Source organism: Dipodomys merriami, unplaced genomic scaffold (assembly GCF_024711535.1).
Source record: "Dipodomys merriami isolate MVZ:Mamm:240054 unplaced genomic scaffold, mDipMer1.0.p SCAF_2, whole genome shotgun sequence".
In the NCBI taxonomy this organism is placed as follows: Eukaryota; Metazoa; Chordata; class Mammalia; order Rodentia; family Heteromyidae; genus Dipodomys; species Dipodomys merriami.
The window spans coordinates 90091523-90108087 of NW_027203381.1; the positions used below are offsets into that span (position 1 = coordinate 90091523).

Genomic DNA, 16565 nt, shown 5'->3' on the forward strand with positions numbered 1-16565 from the left:
ATAGAAAACCACAGACCAAATTAGCCTCAACAGAGGAAATCATCATTGGAGAAAGGACATTTATTTAATTTTTCTTCATTCATTCATTCATTCATTGTCATGAGTGTTCATTGTTCATTCATTCAATGTCATTGTTCATGACTTTTTTCATTTTTTGGAATTCACGTTTATTTAGAAATTCATGTGTTTGAAATTAAAGTTTATTTTTAGTATCATTTTCTCAACTATATTGTTATGTTTTCTTTTGGTTCTCCACAATACTTTGCATCATCATTAAGATATAAAAGCAGAAATCTTAACTGCTTCCCCTTAAATGATTGGGGAAAGATATGATTTAGATGTGGTTTGGTTGTGTCCCCAAGTTTCTTCTCTTGGAAGGCTGGTGTCCAGCTAATCAATATAAGAGCTGAAGGACCTATAAGAGATTTGACCTGGGAATCTAAGCACTTTAAGAGCTTCTTTCAAAAGGGTAAGGTCGCACAGATCTCGGAGGAGCTCTGGGTCTTGAGAGCTCAATGTTATAAAAGAGATCTCATCTCTGAATCCCCTTTTTTGTTTGGCTTTGAGATTTTCCCCTCTTGCACGTATTCCTGCCATCCACAATGAGGTCCTAACTAGAGGACACTGTTGGAGCTGCTGACTTTGGGCATTGGAATTCTGGAATTGTGAGCTAACAAACCTTTGTACCTCACAAAGCAGTCTACTTCAGGAACATTGCTGTAAAAAAAAAACTTGACTGATACCTGGGAAAAGCGTAAGCGACAGAATTAATGGCTACTCAATGACTACTCAAATGAATGTAGACTTACAACTTCTCTAGTATTAAGTCAAGGGAAGTAAAGATATAAAACTTCTACTTGGGGACCAAACTTAATCTACAAATGCAGTTTGTACACATTAACCCCATGTGCTCTGCATCCAGAATGCTTGATTCTGGATCTTGATTGTACTATTTCCTGGTTGATACTGGAAAGAGATTTCCTGTGCTTTAACTGCCCCATCAAGGTGGGAAATAGGCTCTGTTAGAAGGGTGAGTACTACTGGCAAGGTAAGCAGGAGAGTGCATCAGGATGAATATGGTTGCATGGTTGCATTTTATTGCGTATTTATTGTAGGACGGTTCACAATGGCCAAACAATTGGATCATCCCACATGCTCAACAACAGATGAATGGAGAAAGAAGTTGTGATATTATATATACATACATACATACATACACACATAAATGCATATATAATATATAAATACATACATATATTTTGTGGAATATTCCACAACCATAAAGAAAAATGAAATCCTGTTATTCATAGGAAAATGGATGCATTTTGGGGGCCACCATATTGGGTGAGACAAGCCAAGCTTGGTGAGACAAGCCAAGCTTAAAAACAAAATATTGTCTGTTAATACACATGTAGAAACTAGACCCAAAATATACATATTCATGGACAAGTACATATTATACATATATGTATTTATATACACAATTATTTATTTTATTACCCTCCCTGTCAACTCTTCAGTTTGCTTAATTTCTCTCATTTGTGAGTATTAAAACTTTAAAAGAAGAATACAGAATTTTTTTTGTAAAAAGCAACTTTTGATAGAAACAATCTGAGGGAAAGGGTACTAGGAATATTTACGTACATTATGTTTTTATAATTCGATTAATAAAAAGTCTTGTTATCAACCTACTTATAATAGCATAAAAAAGATTAATGGGAAAAGCAAGAGGAGGGATGGTAGGATAAAATGTACATTGATCAGTGATACTAAGTTATAATAAAAAAATCTGGTATGCTTTTGCACAGTAGAGTAATATAATGATAATATTCTGCATGGTTCCAAAAGCTAGAATAAAATTTGAATTTTTTTCCATAAAGAAATAATAATACTTGAGGTCACAAATAGATTTACTATGATTAGAACAATGTGTACAAGTATTCAAATATTATATTGTATGCCATCTACATGTACTAATTCTATGGATCTATTAAAACTTTTGATTAGAAATAGAAATTAGCCTTCTAGAAATAATTTCAAAGATTCTTTGTATCTTCCAATCATGAAAGTGTGGTTCTTGGAAGAATGCACTCTAGCCCTTTTTCCTAACAAGGTCTCTAGCCCAAAGGGAGAGCTCAATAAAAATTCTGCAGTCATTTGGTCACCCAGTTACCTTTCCAGGTAACCACCTCTCTCTATCTCTCTCCTAATGATGCCCATTGTGTGTTGTTTGTGAAGAAAGAAAACTTATTTGCCATTATAGAACTTGTTCAACTCCCAGTCTCCAGGGGCCACAGTTTGATGAAGTCTCCAGTGAAGACATTAGATTTCACCAAGAATTCCACTGGGTTTTATTAATTTAGGGTAAACTCTCCAGCTAACCAGTTAATATTAAAAATCAACCATCTCACAATGATTTGTGGAAACAGTGCATTTCTTTTTCCAAGAGTCTCATACATTGGAATCTTTATTGTTTTCTTTTCTGCAGTTAAGGAACACTTCTCTTTGGTTGTATTATTATGTCAGTGCTCTATATGAGAGTCTTTTGTTTATCTTTATATTGACATATAATCAATGTTTATATATCAAAATACTGATCTAATTATATGGACATACATATTAAATTATGCCAATTTAAAATCCCCTCCCTCGCCCTGTCCTAGGGTTTTGGCTCTGTCCCTGAGCCTCTTTGTGCTCAAGGCTAGGAGCTTTATCACTTGAGCAACAGCACCACTTCAGGCTCTTTCTGAATAGTTTGTTGGAGATAAGAGTCTCACAGTCTTTCCTGCCTGGGCTGGCTTTGAACCGGATCCTCAGATCTGCACCTCCTTAGGAGCCAGGATTACAGGTGTGAGCACTGGCACCTGACACTTGATGGGCTTTTTAAAAGTTAAAATACTTATACATGGAGACCATTATATAAAAAATTTATGCATTTATTCACCTGTAACGTGATCCCTCTGGAGATCAACCTTAGTTGTAATGACATTTATCACTTCCTGCTCCTTTTCTTTTCCATATACCGTCATTATCTCTATGTCTGTCTCTATTACTGCTCACTTTTTGAAGCTCACTATGCCTATCTACTTAGAATAATACTGTCTAGTGTTTGTCTCCACCTTTTTTCTCCTATTGAGTTTCACTTCTATTTGTATAGACATGCCAAGGATGTGTAGTCTCATTATAACTCATTACTCAATCTTATTAGTCACTGTTTTACATTTCTACTAAAGTTCTGAATGGACCTAGGATAAAAGTGTATTTAAAGAAGTAAAGCAGCATGTGTACAATTAGCCTTGGCAAACATATCTAACAAATGAGTAACACAGTTTCCAGCACATTGACTCAACTTGGCTTTCAGACTCAAGGATTGCCACTGAATCAAGCTAGTCTGACTTGTTCTGGTTATGCAAAGATGACATTAATTAGTAAATGAATGCAAGTTTATTGGGAAGAAAAAAAACTAATGCCTACCCATTCTTTATGAATTTATGGCTTTCAAAATGCACTATTTTTATTATAAGGTTATTATTTTACATACATTCACAGGAAAAATAAAACAAATGATATAAAAATAAGAAATGCATGAAGAGAAAAATACAGCACAAAATAGACATACTTATTGATGCATAATAATTATTATTAACATTTTGGTGTATGTATTTTAATCATTTCTCATACTCCTTCAGAATTTACTAGTGTATCACAGAAATTGTTCCATATCACCAAGAAAATTCCAATACATAATTTAAAGTAACATTATATATCATTATTTATGTACCATCTTCCCTATTGATGGATATCTAGCTAAATTTCACTTATTCTATAATAAAATAGCTATTAAATTAAGTTGGACCCATTAGTTATCTTTTTTTTTCTCAGTCTTGGGGCTTGAACTCAGGGCCTGGGAGCTATCCCTGAGCTCTTTTACTCTAGACTAGTGCTCAACCACTTTGAGCCAAGGCTCCAATTCTGGTTTTCTCATGGTTAATTGGAGGTTAGAGTCTCACAGAGTTTTCTACCTATGCTGGCTTTGCACTGCAATCCTTAGATCTCAGACCTTTGAGTAGCTAGGATTACAGGCATCACCAGTGCCTTCCCAATAGTCTCATTCATTTTTTACTGCAACAGAAATGAAATATTTAAATCAGGTTGTGTGAGAATTTAAAGACTAATAATATATTTTGTTAAGGTATAAACTAGAAAGAATATGTGAGTCTGAAAAAGATCTCTGATCCATTTTATTAGCAATAAATGGGTTGCTATCTTTCTTAAAATTACCAAATTAATAGCTCTTCTTTATCTTCACACAAGAAATATAAAATACATAAAACTTTAATATTGTTCTTATTTAAGTTTACATAAGTTTAAGTGATTTTTAACACTCCTTTAAATTTTTTAAAATCTTTAAGTAGTTGTGCAAAGGAGTTGCCATGCCACAAGGTAGAATATGACACTGATCAATGTCACTGATTTCCTCATTCTATTCCTTCTGGACCCCCTTTCCTCAATTTTCTTGATTTTGTAGAATATGCATTGAATTTTTTTAAGGCAGATGAGAACAGTTTAATCTTTAAATCTTTTCTCATATTATAAATCTCAAAATGGCCACAAACTGATTCTGATGTCTGTATTTTGCATCAACTTCTTCTTCCCAGTTATTACTAAAATCATATTGGTATCAAGTTTTTATAAATATATATAAATTAGAGAAAAGTAACTATTTCCTACAATTTTTCCACCCAGAAATATTTTTTCTTATGCTTCTCAATACTTTTCTATGGCTATAGTTGCTATATGATTGAAATATGTTGTATATAAATGTTTTAGTCCCTAAATGTGTATATATACATATGTATGTACACATGTGTATATGTATATATACATAGACACATTATAATATACATATATGCATACCTATATATTTGTAGTACTGTGGACTGAACTCAGGACCCCTGTACAAGACAGGCAGGCATGCTACCTCTTGAGCCATGCTCCCTGTCCTTTGATATTTGTAGTGTTTTTTTTAAAATACATTTTTATTGTAAAAATGCTGTACAGAGGATTTACAGTTACATGAGCAAGGTAATGAGTACATTTCCTATCAAGCATTGTTGCCTCCTTTGTTTTTCTCCTACCATCCCTTCCCTCCCATCTCCACAACTACACAACTACACTGCCCCTACCCTCTAAATTGTAAAGTTCGTTTTCAACATAGCACCTAGTATATCTCACTGTTATAATTGGCCAACCTGTATCCCTATTTGAACATTTTGTTTTTTCCCTTCCTCTCCTCAAATTAGAGAAGTGTATATACAAGATGCAGGGCACCGACATCAAATACAGTGAGAATAGGGGTTATCCCATGGGGGAGGAACATACAAAGAAACAAAAAAAAACCCAACATGGTACATTATAAATATGTTAGAAACAATAGCAAGAAAGAAAAAACCACTTGTGTCCCTATCTTGGGGTTCATTTTGCTTAACATCATCTTATCTGGTCATATATACATAGCTTTTGACCTCTTCTGCTTGTCCCAGATATATACTAGTTATTGCAAACAAAGGAAACCATGGGACCAATGTTTCTTTGGGCCTGGCTTACTTCACTTAATATAATTTTTTTTCCAAGTGGATGTCATTCTTTCTGATGGAGGCATAGAATTCCATTATATATATAAAACATACCACATTTTCTTGATCCATTCATCTACTGAGGGGCATCTGGGTTATTTCCATATCTTAGCTATGGCAAATAAATATGGTTATGCTGGTAGCTTTAGTATGGTCTTGTTGGTGATCGTTTGGATAAATGCCCAAAAGTGGGATTGCTGGGTCATAGGGGAGCTCTATGTGGAGTCTTTTGAGGAACCTCCATACTGTTTTTCAAAGTGGCTGAACAAGTTTACACTCCCACCAACAATGCAGTAGGGTTCCCTTCTGTCCACATCCCCTCCAGCATCTGTTGTTATTAGAGTTATTGATTATAGCTAATCTAACTGGCATGAGGTGGAATCTCAATGTTGTTTTGATTTGCATTTCTTTTATGGCTAGAGAGGTTGAGCATTTCTTCATGTGTCTATTGGCCATTCTTATTTCTTGTTCAGAGAAGTTTCTCTTTAAGTCTTTAGCCCACTTATTTATGGGGCAATTGTTTGAGGATTTATTGTTGGGGGATTTAATTTTTTGAGTTCCAAGTGTATTTTAGATATGAGACCCTTGTCCGTTGTATGGCTAGTGAAGATCTTCTCCCAACCTGTGGGCTTTCTATTGATCTTGCAAGCTATGTCCTTTGCCATGCAGAAGCTCTGCAGTTTCATATGCATTGAATTTTTTAACTGCATTTCCTCCCTTCCTCTAGTCATTTGTCTATCCTTTGCCCCTTGATCCTACTCCCATTTCTGAATAACCACATCCATGGTGTTTATTTTTTCAGACTATGAGTTGGCCCTTCTAAGGAAGTACATCATTTGAGTTCTTCCCTTCTAATACATCTATTTCTTTTATGAGAAAGAGAAATATTACTATTTCTGATTGGATGATTGTATTTTTCATATAGATTTATAAGTACAGTTTATAAATTAAAGGTTCATCTTTTACTTTGACAAATTTCTTAAATATTTTTCTTGTATTTTTATTTAGCTTTTTTTTGTTTTTTGCAAAAAACAAAAGACTCTATCAGGGTCTAACTTAGGAAACACGGTTACAAATGTTTGGAAAAACAATGGCAAACCATCATAGAGATCAGCAAGGACTCTACACTTCTAAAATAGCTAGTGCTATGAAGAGAATCAAGATTTCCGGTTATAGGAAGAGTTTTCTGCCATGTCTGCAACATCCTAGGCGATGAAGTTAGTACTGAATCCATTGTACATACCAGACAAACTCAGAGACATATTTTGTCTTGTATCTACCCATGCTTCAATTTCTTACCGGGACTCTCTTTGGAAAAACTTACATAGAAATCATTTGAAAGCATTGTGGTAAAACATTTATAGGGAACACTTAATTGCTTAATAAAACAGACCAAGGAAGTAAAAATTAAAGAGGAAAAAACAGACAGATGATTGGGAAAATAACATGCTTCAATTATTTTGAAAATGATATCTGGATTTGCTGTTCAGTTAAAATAGTATTTTCATTTCCTATGATTATTTTCCTCTTTATATGAAGTCTGAAATCTTACAAAATTTTATACAACAAGAAATATATTTTGGTTTAATATATGACTATGGATCCAACTTTTTAGCTAAATGGAAGGCAAATTGTCACAATATTGTCATTTCTCTGTTGAAGCTACACTTTGAGGCAATTTTGTTTTACCTCATATTTTGTATACATCTCCATATGTCTTTCTGTGTATTTTTACAGTCTACCAAAGTTTTGTTTTCATTCTTTCCATCTTATGCTATAAAGCTTAGTATAAAGATGTATTTTTTTCCAAAGACTCTAAAGATAATTTTATACCAAGTAGAAAAAAATATGACATTAAGGGGCTGGGAAGGTGGCTCAGTGGTAGAGCGCTTGCCTTGCATGCATGAGGACCTGGCTTCGATTCCTCAGCACCACATAAGCAAAAGGAAAAAAAATGACATTAAAAAAATTTGAAAATGCTTTTGATATACACATTAAGTTGGTACCAAATGAAATTCTACTTCCCATTTTCACTATTTGAATTTACCACAAAAACTAAATAAAAAATTGAGGAAGTTTGTAGAAAAACCAACATGTAGCTTCTTCTGACTTAAGTTTTATGACATCTGTTCATGATTCTAGAGAACAATAAAAACAGGTGGAAGAGCTTAAGTCTCTTGGAGAATATTCTCAAGAAAACCAGGAAACTAGTAGACTAACATGTAGAAATCATTGGAAGAGATTGCCAATTCTATTTTAAAAACCTGCAGCAGATTTCATGATAAAAAATACAAGTAAAATAATAAGCTGAATTTGCTATTAACATAAAAAAGTAAAAGTTTGTGGAAGAAATGTCAAAGTACCATAAACATTCTTAATGTGATGGCAAAGCATGCATAACAGTCAAAGAAGCATTGAATATTGGTCAAATGGCAATTGTGAAACACCTGTATTAAAAGTGTAAGGTGATGTATAGGATTAAATGTGGAAATTATCCTATTTCATATCACAAATTTAATAATTTTTAAAATTGGGAAATCATGAATTAGCAGCATGAACACAGATTCCATAGTTCTTGGGAGAACCATTGAGTACTTACATGCAGAAAAATAAACTCCTATTTCTCATCAATTATAAAAGTCTATTAAAACTTGAACAGGGTTAAATATAAGATTTCAAACTATGAAAATAGAAAAAAATAGGATCTTTGAGTAAACAAAATTTCAATTTGAATAATCCAAAAACACAATCATAAAAGCAAACGAGATAAATGTAACTGTATCAAGCTGTTGAGAAGAATGTGTACTCTGTAACTTTTTGATGAAATATTTTTTAGATGTCTGTCAAATCTATGGAATCATTTAATTCTGGGGTTTCTTTGTTGAGTTTTTGCTCCTATGACCTATTTGTGAGAATAAGTTACGTACATCTCCTATTATTATGTTAGTGTCTATCTGTATTTTTAAGTCCAATAACTTAACAGAATTGTGTACATAGACATTTGGGGCATACATTTTAACAATTGTTTTATGCTCTTGGTGTATTGTTCTTTTTATTAATGTGATGTTAACCACTTTGTCACTTCAGATAATTTTGAAGTAAATTTTAGGTATGGATATAGATACTTCTAGCTACTTTTGGGGTTCATTTGCCTGGAAGATCCTTAGACAATGTGTTTTTTATCACAAAAACTTAGTTTGTGCACACAAATGATTGGGTCTTTCTTTTGATTCAAGTTGACATTCTATCTAAAACTGGAATTTTTATAGCATTTCCTTCTATCTCACTGTTGTTTTATTATTGTTTTATTTTTTAGTGTTAGTTTTGTTTCCCTACACCTACTTTGCTTATCTACTCATCATCTACTTATTTCCTCTGCTATTTTCATGATTATATTGATCTTCCTTTTAGTGAAGATTCTTTGGGTATTTCCTGTTGTGCTGATTTAGTGGTGATTAATGCAGCTTTCATTATTCTTTCCTTGTTCTCTATACTTAGTATTTTGATTATAATGTCATGAGAAGCTTCTGTTATAGCCTGATTTGGGGTGTGTCCTAAAAGCTTCTGTAACTGTATTGTTTTCTGTTTCAAATTGCAAAATTCCCTATTATTACTAGAACTTCTCTGCCAGTTCTGCATAGTTTTTGTCTTTTAATAAAGTCCTGAAAAATTTCAAAATCACTCTTCCCTTCCCGAAGATCAATACCCCCCTCAGGAAGTTAGAGCCTTTTTTGTTGTGAGCTTTTCCCTTTCCACTTCAGCTGTACATTTGGAGAGTGAATGACATGTGTGTCACAGTCTTTGTGAGGCTAGATGTCAGCTTCCTGCTCTTTCTTTTGTGATAAAGAGCCAGATCTGAGAGGCTCTACTCTAATCAGTAGCTTCCTGCTTGCCTCCTTCAGTCTTGGGTTTAGAGACCAAGACAGGCTGGAGAAAGAAGTGGATTTACACATTTACAGGTCTATAGTCAACTATAAGATCTCTAATTAGCTTATTTAGAGAAAACAGCTTTTTGGGAATTCAGCTTCTGAGCTGGACTTGGACCTGTAATGACTCTCACGCTGGTAACTTTGGCTATAGGAGAGTTCATGTGGTTACACTTATCACATGTGGGCTGGGTGTGTTGTTTTTCGTATGCCTGCTAATGGGAAGATTCTTTTATGGTATACATACTTCTCTACATGATTGGCACATTTGTTGAGTAGTTCTCAGGGATAAATATGGTTAATCCCACTGGCTCACTTCCCTGTCACCATATTTTCTTACCATGCATTGAGGCACAAATGTTGGTCAGTAGCTGCTGGTTGACTAAGAAGGCTTGTGAACCTGCACTCAGACCTTCGTTTTAGTATTTTGTTCATGGTGTGTGTGGGAGTGTCCATGCTCTTAGACTTACCAGAAGAATAAAAGAAAAAAGAAAATTGAAAAGAAACCCTGAAGAGGAGATTTTTGTAATGGTACTAGCAAATTGGTCTTCTTTGTCTCAGAGATTGCTTAATATTATTCATGTTTCTCTAATTACTATCTGCACATTTTTATCATTCTTGGCTAGCTTGTACCTACTTCTTATAGTCATTGACTGCTCATTTTACTTCTGGTTGATAGTGAAACAGGGAAATAGTGTCTGTCAGCAATCTGCCATCATCATACTGAAATTTTATTGACCAGAAGGGCTTGAGTTTATTTTATTCATTGTATGTCAAAATCTGTGTTGGCTCTGAAGTCCATATTGATTCCAATATCCTGGACACTGCTATTACAATGCGTGCTACTGGAGAAGAATTTTTCAACTTGATGAAACAACTGTGAAAAACCTAAAGTAAAGCTCTACTTATGGAATGGCATCCTCAAAATTAGCTCTTAATATAATTAGAAATTGATGCCTTGGTATACAAATGAACTAACTAAAGAAACATTCATTCAAAACATGTATTAAACCTCCATGGAGTCAGTGAGACTCTAGCATACAAATCAGTTTACTCTGACCCTTGCTTTCCTGAGTCAGCACTACTATTGCTTGTCTTTAGCCAGCTGTAACCCTGGAGATCAGCTCCCTTCCTTCCTCACTTCCTATTTCTCTCCCCCACCCTTCCTACTTGAAAGCAAATTTTTTTTTTCAGGAGGGTCACATTTTAAGCAGTTTTCACTTGTCCTAACAATGTGTTATATAATGTGAATTCCAATGAGTTGGCCAACAATATCAGGATTTTTCTACCCACAGTCTAACTTATACAGGCCATAAAAATAATGTTAATTGATAGGAGGGAGGGACTGGGATAGATTGAGGGAATAGAGGACATTGTACAAAAGGAAATATACTCTTTACCTGACTTGTACAATTATAATCCTTCTGTACCTTACGTCTACAAATCGACAATACCAATAAAATAAATAAATTAAAAAAATAATGTTAATGTCCTGATTGCTTTTGCCTTCAGCCAACTTATAAGGTCAGAGATTCAGCATTCAAGGAAAATGCTGAGAAGAGGCTACTGTTGTTACCCAAATGTCTTCTCCTAAAACCATTTTTATCACACAAAAAAAATCAGACCATTTGTGCCCCTCAAGGTCTTGGGCCTACCTTCAAAGATTTTTGTTAGAGAGAAAGTTCTTAAGCACAATACCTGTGCTTATTTGACTGACTTTATTTGAAATATAGTGTCTGTTATATTTACTGAATGCACAAATACATCAGGTTTGGTTTGAGCACTGCTCATACAAAATCAGATGTGATATCACTGAGAGAGGAAGAAGATACAACTTTATTATTTTCCAAAGATTATAAAATGCTTAGACTTCTTGTATTCCCCTTCATTTTGATTATCTTAAGTTCTTCTCATCAACTAATATGTAAAATGTTGAAATTTATCTCATTCCAAGCCCTTTCAATCAATGACCAAATCAGTATTTTCCAATATACAATCTTATTACATGGCTGCCAGAAAGATTCCAATAGCTGTTGTGTCTAATTCCATTATAAGGGTAGAACGGAAGGTTCTTAGTAACCTGACTTACCCACACTGTATTTACTCACCAAGACCTCTCTTCAACAGTTTGACAGCATTTTGGCTCTACTACATTGTAAATGTCTACCCCAGTGCCACACTCATTTCCATAGCCATTGAATCTTATGTTTAGTGTTGTTTTGCTAAAACTATCAACATTTTTACCTTTTGTTTTATGTTTTACTTCCTTTTTAAAATTTAACTTTATTGTCAAGATGATGTACAGGGGGGTTACAGTTACATATTTAAGGTAGTGAGTACATTTCTTGTCAAACATTGTAACTCCCATCCCTTGTTTTTCTCCCAATTTCCCTCCCTCCAACTCCCCAGCCCAAGTTGTAAAGTTCATTTCCAACATGTTGTCTTGTATCGCTGTTGCATTGGTTTGCTCTTTGTCCTTTGTCTCACCATTCTGATGTTCCTCTTCCCTTCTCTAATTCAGATAAACATTTATACAATACATAGGGTACCAAAATCAAATACAGTGACAACAGGAATAAACCATAGGGAAGAAAAGAAAAAAACGCAAGAAAAAAGAAATAACTTCACATAGTACATTAAAAACAACAACATCAAAGAAAAAAAAGTCTTGTTTCCATATCTTGGGTTCACTTTGCTTATATGGTCATGTGTACTTAACTATTGAGCGATTGTGATCCTCTTCTAGGACTATTCTAGACTTATACTAATTATTACAAATGAGGTAAACCATATAATTTTTTAAAATCTTTTTCTATTTTTAATTTTTTTCATTATTATTAATTTTATTTTTTTCTTTCTTCCCATTTTGTTTTCTTTCTCCTTCATTGCTGTTCTGTTTATTACTAGATACATAGCTGACAGTGATAATTAGGCCTCTTCCTCCACTGTTTGTATACTTAAGTCTATATTTTGATTACTCAATTACCTATTTCTCCATCTTAGTATCTTTAATTTTATCACTATTTCTTTATATTTATGTATTTTTTGTTTTTGTTTTCTTTATTTGTATATATATATATTTTTTTGTTTTTTCTTTTCTTTTTTTTTTCCTTTCTCTGAATTTCTTTTCTCTGAATTATTTTCCGTCTGTTCCTTTTTTTCCCTACATTCCTCTCCTCTTACTTTCTCCTCCTATTTTTTCTGAATACCTCTTAATTTCTGGTCCTTTGTTTCTGAGTTTGTTGGTCCCTAATTGTTCGTTATTGAGGTAGGCTGTATCTGTATTCATTTTGATTGTGTCAAAGTGGCTCTTTGAATTATCTGTTCAGTCCATATCAAGTTAAACCTCATGACATATTTGTTCACTGGTTGCAACTATATATAATCCCCACTCCTGAATTACAATACCCCTTCCCTAACGAAATAAAGAAATTTACTTCTGAAATTATTTAGAAATGAAACAGCTTAAGCAATAGCCTCCATTTTCTGAGTTCTGGTGACATCTGGATAAAAAGAAGCACATTCAAGTTTCAGTTGTTCCACGCTTACTTGAATGAGTTTGGATAACCTACTTGGTATTTTAAAGCATAATTTTCTCGCCCCCCACCCCTGTGCCGCCCTCCCCCTCCCCCCTGTCTTTCTGTCTGTCTCGGTCTGTCTGTCTCTCCCTCTCTCTCCCTCTCTCCCTCCCTCTCCCTCTCCCTCTCCCTCTCCCTCTCCCCCTCTCTCTGGGATAGCATGCTCAAGTCTAGCACTTTACTACATGAACTACAGCTCTACGTCTTGCTTTCTTGGTGAATAATTGGAGATAAGAGGTTCATAGATTTTTCTCCTTAGGATGGGTTCAAATCACCATCCTCAGATTTCAGTCTCCTGCATAGCTAGGATTACAGGAATGAGCCCACCAATGCCCACTTTAAAGCATGGTATTTTAATTTATGAAAGCATAAAAAAGCTTTATAGGTGATAGTGTATATGAAAATTCTTGGTTAGGATCTAGCAGAGAGTATACATTTTCAGTGAATTTTGCATATGTATTTGGTTAGCAAGTATTTTTATTTATTTTCAGTCTCATTTATATTTGAACAGAAGCTTTGTATTTCCTTAATGCTATGACCATATCAATATTTTTAAATGGAATCAGTGTAGGTTTTTGTTACTACTAATGACCAACACAAGAATAATGTTATCATGCAGAAAAAAACCTTGTGTTGTATTTTTTATTGCATATATTCAACAATTACAGTATGACAAAAAACCTGCAGAAAACTGTATGAAAAATAAAATACATAGGGCTTTCATTAGGAAGTATATCATTTAACACTACCAATTGCTATATCAGAAGTAGATATTCTGGCTCAGAGAATTTGAGAATAAAATTACTAACCATAAATATGGAAATATTCTTGATTAGAGATTAACTATGTAGGATGAATAACTATTCAATCCTAATCTTTTGATATAACTAAAATCAAGATAAAAATCAAGTTGGAGCATATCATTTACTTACCACTGATGGTGTTGCTTAAGGAAAGAGCAGTATTTGAAAACATCTAATGTAACTGAGGTTTTAAGGTTATGTTCTAACATTGAAAAATTTTCCAAATACCTTTATATTTATCAACTTTTATTCTTAGCACTTCATAGATACTATTAAAAACTAGTTATACTCTAACAGTCAGGAACAATTTTTATTTCACCTCTGATGGATGGTAGTACCTTAGATTTCCAACTCTCCTATTAGAACTAGACTCAAATATCATCATTATTTAATAAGGCAATTTTTTGGTGGTTAAGTGGAATATTTTATTTTCTCAGTACATGACAATTTAGAAAATAACTATTATTATATAGAAACCAGTTTTTTTCCAAGAGATTTGATACTTAATTTGGAATGGCACATAATTTTCTATTTTTTATTATTCTTTTGATAACATTTATTACTTCTTTGTTTCTGAGGCTATAAATAAAAGGATTTAGTAAAGGGATTATTAAAGTATAAAAAATGGCAACAGGTATATCTTTATCCCCTTCTTTAAATGAATTTGGCCGAATATACACAAAAAGAAGAGAGCCATAGAACATTGACACAGACAAGAAGTGGGATGCACAGGTAGATAAGGCTTTGCCTCTTCCCTCTTTGGACTTCATTGTGAAGATAGTGAAAAGAATACAGAAATAAGATATTAGAACGATGGTAATTGAAAACACTTGAACAAACCCGGACAAGATAAGTATCATTAAATCATTGATATAAGGATCAACACAGGAGAGTCTGTATAATGGGAGAACATCACAAAAAAAGTGATTGATTTGATTCGACCCACAGAAAGTTAGCCTAAACAATAATGCTACTTGAACAATGGAATGTAGGTGTCCAATTATGTAAGCACCTGTGGTCATGAGAATGCAGAGTTTCTTGGACATCATGGTGTGATACTGCAGTGGGTTACAAATGGCCACATAGCGATCATAGGCCATTGCTGCCAAAAGGAAGCAGTCAGTAGTTTCAGCCAGACAGAGAAAATAAAACTGCGCCATACATTCATAGAGTGATATCATTCTGTCTGCAGAAAAGAAGTTCTGTAGCATCTTTGGAGTAATGGCACAGGAACAACATGCATCCATCAGAGCCAGGTTTCCCAGAAAGATGTACATTGGTGTGTGAAGACGATGTTCAATGTAAATCAAGGCCACCAATCCAAGATTCCCCACCATGGTGACCAGATAGATGGCAAAGAATACCACAAACAGGAGGCCCTTCAGCTCCGGATGATCTGTGAATCCTATGAGGATGAACTCAGTTGTGAATGAATTGTTGTCCTCAGTCATCCTTTGCTTATCTGTTGAGACAGGATTTAAGAGACAGAAGATTCTATTTAAGCACATGCAAGTTTTCATTCATGTAAAGTATTTTTATAACAGCTAGAAAGCTTCTTTTTCAAGCATTTACTGCATCTTCTTGTACTTCCTGGACATTTCTTCTCTCATTGTAATTACCAATGAACTCTAGCTGTAACTGTTTAAGTACACAAAGATAGTAAAGAGTTTAAAGTAGAAACATTGGATTTTCATACATTGAAATTATTTCCCTGTCCATTTTTAAAAAAGATTTTGTGCTAGGAAGGTGGCTCACTGGTAGAGTGCTTGCTTTGATGAGGCCCTGGGTTTGATTCCTCAGCACCACATAAGCAGAAAAAGCCAGAAGTGGTGCTATGGCTTAAGCGATTGAGCACTAACCTTGAGCTAAAGAGCCAAGGGACAGTGCCCAGGACCAGAATTCAGGCTCACGACTGACAAAAAAAAAAAAAAAAAAAAAAAAAAAAAGAAAAGAAAAGAAAAGAAAAAAAATTTCAAGGACAAATTTAAATTCAATTTCTTAGAAATATGTTCCTTGTTTAAAAAAAACTATTTTTATGTAGTCCACAAATAAGGGATCATTTTTAGAATGCATGATAAACACTTGTTAAATTAAACTATTAATATATGTTAAAATATGCATATTTAGTATTTTAAAATTAGTATAGTATTAATATACTATAATCAAAGGTACCTGGTTAATTAATTCAATTAAAATAATAAAAAATCTTAGATTATTGCTAGTAGTGACTTCCCCACTATAATAACAATCATTTTCACAAAAACAATCATTTCATCATTGACATTATTTTTTTCCCAAAGACCTTAATCATTTTTAATTGGTAAAGCATAGCTTGTAGACAGAGCTATTTAATAAAGTTTCATCTAAATGCCCCAGGTCACATCAACATTATTTTCTGAATTGTAGAACACATTGACTAATGCTAAGAATGATTTATAATTTATTTTATAAAGTATACATTGCTTTGCTAGATGTAATCATTTCCTTATCATTTCATTAATGGATTTTTGTTATTATCTTTCAGTAAGTGTACAGGGATTTCAATTTAACGTGTCAGTTTATGAACACCTCCCATAATTCTCCCCAATCTCTCTCATGCCCAAATATTTGTTGTTCCATTTT

General features: G+C 33.7%; 1 protein-coding gene across 1 annotated transcript; it reads right to left on the bottom strand.

The window, feature by feature from the left end:
• Positions 1-14446: 14446 nt before the first annotated feature.
• Positions 14447-15394, bottom strand: LOC138831862 (olfactory receptor 5K3-like). The gene has a single exon (XM_070028879.1). It carries the CDS (start codon positions 15392-15394, stop codon positions 14447-14449), a length of 948 nt encoding a protein of 315 aa, XP_069884980.1.
• Between the last annotated feature and the right edge of the window lie 1171 nt (positions 15395-16565).

Excerpts from the sequence above, each read along its gene's own strand:
- LOC138831862 (XM_070028879.1), bottom strand. The coding sequence starts at position 15,394 with ATGACTGAGGACAACAATTCATTCACAACTGAGTTCATCCTCATAGGA.